Source organism: Montipora foliosa, chromosome 3 (assembly GCF_036669935.1).
Source record: "Montipora foliosa isolate CH-2021 chromosome 3, ASM3666993v2, whole genome shotgun sequence".
Classification (NCBI taxonomy): Eukaryota; Metazoa; Cnidaria; class Anthozoa; order Scleractinia; family Acroporidae; genus Montipora; species Montipora foliosa.
This window is the reverse complement of record NC_090871.1, coordinates 12,274,796-12,279,795: the sequence shown is the minus strand read 5'-3', so window position 1 is coordinate 12,279,795 and position 5,000 is coordinate 12,274,796. Positions and strand designations below refer to the sequence as shown.

Sequence of the window (5,000 nt, the reverse complement as noted above, 5' to 3'; positions counted from 1 at the left end):
AAGCGTTCCCACCAGTACGCCAATACTTTCTTTCTGATGTGTTTTGCCCAAATTGTCGGAATTTTAGATATAGTTAAACTTGTTTAACCAGTAAAGTTGTTTGCCTTGACATATTTACCTGAAGGATGTTCGCGAGGAGTGCGGAAAGCTAAAAGAAACAATTTCCTCAAAAGACAAGAAATTAGCACGAATGAATAAAGCTTTTGGAAATAAGGTAAATGCACTCTCTGCAATGAGATGACCGTCATCTGGCCGCGAGTTTTCTAGACATAAGATCATTTCAAGAGCTTCGCCTCCGTCATTCGACGTTCATTTTTAATTATGCCAGAGTACACCTCTAGGGAAAAGGAGCCCGCATTTTCAGGGGAAAAAAATTAAACTAAGATTCGACTCAACGCGGTTATGATGCGTGTTCATTTCTTACATCGGAATGCTTTTTTTCTTGATTGTGTTTTTTGGATTTTCTGAGTTGATTCAGGTTGTCCTAATTATTGAGTTACTCGCGCTCTTATAGCTTCTTGTTATTTTTCTCTTCACAGGATGACGAAGCCAGAAAACTAGCATTTGAGAATACTGCGTTGAAGGAAAACGTGCAAAGGTAACGCCTCACTTTGGCACTCGTGAACGCTATCCAACCAGCTGAGAAGAGAATGGAGGGCTGTGAAGAGGAGAGGTTACTTGAAATTAGACCTTGATGCCTCGTGCAAGGCAAAATATTCTTTTGAATTTTCAGCTCAAGAACGAGGCATCAAGGGCTAATTTGAATAAAAACAAAAGAATATTTAAATGACGGCCATTTTGGAATAAGGTCTATACTGGGAGCTCAACTGGCTTGTCTTTCATATACCGTATCCGGAATAATTGACGTCCATAAAAGAAAAGAACAAAGCGAACATAACAATGCCTAATCAACAAAGCCTGATAAGTATAACAATGGTTAACTTTTATCTTCCGCCATTTTGGTCCGCTGTATGAAGGTCTATCCCTCAGGATCACTTTGTTGCCTACTCTCTGCATATAGTCCGTGGATTCTTTCACGCCCCACAGAATTCGGTTATGTCCGATAATTGTGCATCCGGGTCTACAGTGCCTACGGTACCTTTTCGATTCAGTCAACTGGTCAGCCCATTTTCTCGCTGTACTGTTTGAATTGCTTGCATTGCTTGCAGTGTAATTATGTGTTGGATGATGTTTATCTTGTTTTTTTATGACAGCGAAATTTTATGTTTACAGGCTGCAGGTTTCTCTAAACAAAATCAGCAATGACGGTCCAGTGTCAATTATAAACTTTGAAGACCTTAAGATGGAGAACGAGAGATTACAGAGTGAACTTGACCGAACAAACAAGGTAAAGATAACAAGAAACGTCAAACAGGGTGACAAACATCTGCTGTTCAGCACGATTTCTGAAGAAATTGCTGGTTTTCCTCTTCTACAAGGCTGCGTTGATGAATCAAGAATCAAGTGGTTATTTAGCTGAAATGTTCAAGATAGAAAACGTGTTAAAAGTTAACAATAGACTGCGGCGCTGGGAATCCACATGTACTAGATGTATTTCTTTCTACATGTATCTGTTTAGTATTATCAAAACGTCAAGGCTGGCGCCGGTGGTATTTAAGCTTAACTGTTTGATCGGACTTTTTTCTGACTGTCAAAAATGAATTGTCGCACACGTCCATCTTCCAGCGCTTTATGCAAGTTGAATGCGGTTACTAAGGCGAATAATTGTTACTGTTGTATGATTAGGCATAGAGTGTTTTCACTCACGTGATCAGTAACCGCGTTTTTTCATCGAAACAAAGGAAAACGTATGCATGATAATAGAGCTAAATTCCCGGAGGATTAGTTGGGTACACCAAAATGGCCGCCGTTCCATTTATTCGGAACGCCAACATGGCCGCCGTGACGTCACATGAAAACACTCTATAGCGCTATTGGAACCCCAGCGTTCGGAGGTTATATGTCCGTCGGTTACATTGTGTTAGTGGGAAATTTGGGTGGACTGTGTTTCATTTATTTTGTTTTACCCTCTCTTATTTGGACCTCTTCAGCTTCGCAAATAACTTATAAGCTTTTTGTCGTTTGTTTTGTTTGTTGTTGTATTTATTTATTTATTTATTTATTTAATTATTGCAAAGTGATTCGCGAGAAATTCCACTGTGTTATTTTATCTGAAGGTGTTGGAGAATAAGCACAAGAAGATGAAGGCGCTGCACTATCAAACGCAGAAAGAACAAAACAGCTTACAGGAGCGCCTAGGACAAGAAGAGGTATTGCAGTCTTTTTACTTGCCATAGAAAAGAAATTGACGATTGTGGTGGGTTTGTTGTATTGGCGCTTTGTCCAATCTTTCGGTTCGCCTGCATTTTGTAGGACATGGTCAACGCTTTGCGGAAAGAACTTATAGAGAAAGAGAATGTTCTGGAAGAAATGAAGAAGGCTCTCAAGGAGGTTTGTGAATTTTCTGCAAGGAGTGTTTGCTCCCTTATTCTTTACCAGTCTTCTTTTGTATCTGTTTAACGGTACCTGTAATCCGGTGGAGAATGGGGCTGAAACATTGAACCTCGTTTTGAATCGCCTGTGTTCATGTAACATCATTCACACTTAATCAAAAAGGCCGGAACCATTTTCGAGTTGCGACCAGAACCCAATATAGTTTCGATAGTGACGCGGCGATACTCGGAAAAATCCGAGTGTCCAGCGTTCGACCTTCCGATTACAAGTACTAGTTCGGATGGCACCGGTGCCACTCAGGCAATGGAGGCCAGTGGGAGCTGGGAGGCCACTAGGTTGTTATAAATTCAAGTGACAGTTTTCACAGTTGACAATTGTCACCGGAACCTACTTTAACGGCCTATCTCCCACGAGTTTCCTTAGTGTTGGAGCATCCGAACTAGAGAACCGGAAGGCTTGCAAAGGAGCAATCGGATTTTTCCGAGTATTCCCGAGCCGCTATCGAAACAGTACATGGCGTCATTTCATTTACCGGATGTCCAAACCATTCTTTTGCTATAATTTCAGATTGCCGCTCATAACCAAGATCTACTAGAAGAAAACCTAAATCTCCAAAGCAGTTGTACGGAGGTAACCTACATCAACCGTTACTTGTTTTCATTTGACGACGCTTCTTGATGCTAATGTTGTGCCGTTCTACAGCATGGTACCCGGCAGAAAAAAGCGTTGTATTTGATACAGAAAACGAGAACACCGTATCGGCTATTTAGTTTGTACCATTGTTCTTTGCGTTTGGAAAAAAAATGGCTTAGATTTACCACATGTGTGGGACATTTGGGGTGGCTTTTTAAGCTTAACCTCCATCCTAGACATCAGCACTGCACTGATGAGGCCCAGAAGGACGAAACAGTACCGTCTGCAGTTAGTTATATATACATGTATATATCTATATATACTCTACTGAGGACAACACTCCGCATTTATAGTTATTATGTGGCTTAGGCCGAGCTGATTTGTCCCGAAATTCCCGCGGCCTACTCCCGTCTGGCCTTCCTGCTTAGTCGGTAGAGCAACGGTAATTGGGAGCTTACGAAACGAGGAAGACGGCGACGGCTACGAGGACTTCATTTGAAAATACAAGTTCGCGTTATTCATATCACTATGAAACTACTTCATGTCGTTTCGCGTTAAAAATGTGTAGTAACTGTCGAGGAATTAAACTGGTATGAGTGAGTTGGAAGCGTAGAGAGAGAACTGAAAATTCATCGTCATGTGCTAACGTCCTCCACAGAACCTTTGTAGTCATTAAGGAGATGACGGCAAAGAAATGTACCAAAATGTAAAACGCACGTGCAGAGCGTGCAGAGCCATTGTTTTTGCTCACTAAACCTATTGTTTTGTAGCGTCGTCGTTGCCGTCCGCGTCGTCGTTTCGTAAGCTCCCTAGTCTAATCCGGAAGTCGTGGGTTCGATTGCAGGCCAGAAATATTTCTCTGTCCTTAGGTGACGCACAAAAGGTTCTTAATCCACCAGTAAAGTAGAGCCCTGAGTACTCTCTTGTGTTCTTAGGAAGGTAGCAATTTCTTTCTCTCCCAACTTTAATAATTAGATTAAGAAATTTAAGATGTGGGCCAAATATTTGGGAAAAAGTGTGCTAAATCTCCCTCCGCTAAAAGACGTCTGCACTGCAGACTAAATCAAACAGGGAGTTTGTTTCACTCACTAACGGGATGGAAAAAGACGCATTATATTCTGTTGCACGACCGTGACAAACATGACGAAATTTATTGTTAACGAACGCTTTCCTGTTTTCATCCAAAACTAATCAGTTTAGCTCGGCTTTTTTTGCGAGACCTCTCAATAGAAGATTGCAGACGATTTCAAAACTGTGCTTGTTTTCTCAACAGCTTACAAAACTCAGCTCAAAGGAGAAGTCCGATGCACAGAGAAAACTTTGGAAAGAGGTGAGAATTACTAGTTCAAGATGGCAATCTGTCTTTTCTTTGGTCTTCCGTAATCTCAAATCCAAAAGCGTTAACACGTGCATGGGACCAAGGCACTCACTCTCCCTCAGTGGCGGCCTTGTTATGCAGTTGTGTCCAGAAATGCGCGCAATAGGCCATTTTCGAAATATCAATCTTCAGCTTGATAGCGAGGCAGAGAGGACAAAAACAATAGAAACAAGTTGCAATGAATGTGAAAGATGTTAGCTCATCATCGACTTTTCTTTGCCTTTGTCGTCTAAACCTCTCTTTCAAGCAGAATTTTAATTGATCGAAAGTGGCCTATTGAATGTACGCGCGATTTTGATTTCCACCCAGTTCAAAGCGTTCCGTTAAGTCTAACCATTTGCTACCTACTTCCAACAATGAGTTAAACGTTAAGGCTTACTGACTAGCGTTATTTTTAGCGCGTTAGGGTAAATGTTACTGTTTATGTTTTCTTGAGGAGCAGAGTTCAATATTCCATTTCCGAGTGGCTGTATGCCTCAGTTTGAAAGCGAGTCCTGGTGCACAATCGTTCAAATGGAAATGAGTTGCATATTCT

The 5,000-nt window shown here is 41.4% G+C and overlaps 1 protein-coding gene across 3 annotated transcripts in view; it reads left to right on the top strand.

The window, feature by feature from the left end:
• Nucleotides 1-5,000, top strand: part of LOC137996781 (centrosomal protein of 85 kDa-like) — a 15,624-nt gene that overhangs the window by 8,454 nt on the left and 2,170 nt on the right. For all 3 annotated transcript variants that reach the window (XM_068842364.1, XM_068842365.1, XM_068842362.1), the window contains 7 exons: nucleotides 119-214; nucleotides 540-598; nucleotides 1,234-1,348; nucleotides 2,178-2,270; nucleotides 2,374-2,451; nucleotides 3,022-3,084; nucleotides 4,361-4,417. In XM_068842364.1, the coding sequence (XP_068698465.1) occupies nucleotides 119-214; nucleotides 540-598; nucleotides 1,234-1,348; nucleotides 2,178-2,270; nucleotides 2,374-2,451; nucleotides 3,022-3,084; nucleotides 4,361-4,417 (561 nt within the window). The remainder of the gene's footprint in view (nucleotides 1-118; nucleotides 215-539; nucleotides 599-1,233; nucleotides 1,349-2,177; nucleotides 2,271-2,373; nucleotides 2,452-3,021; nucleotides 3,085-4,360; nucleotides 4,418-5,000) is intronic.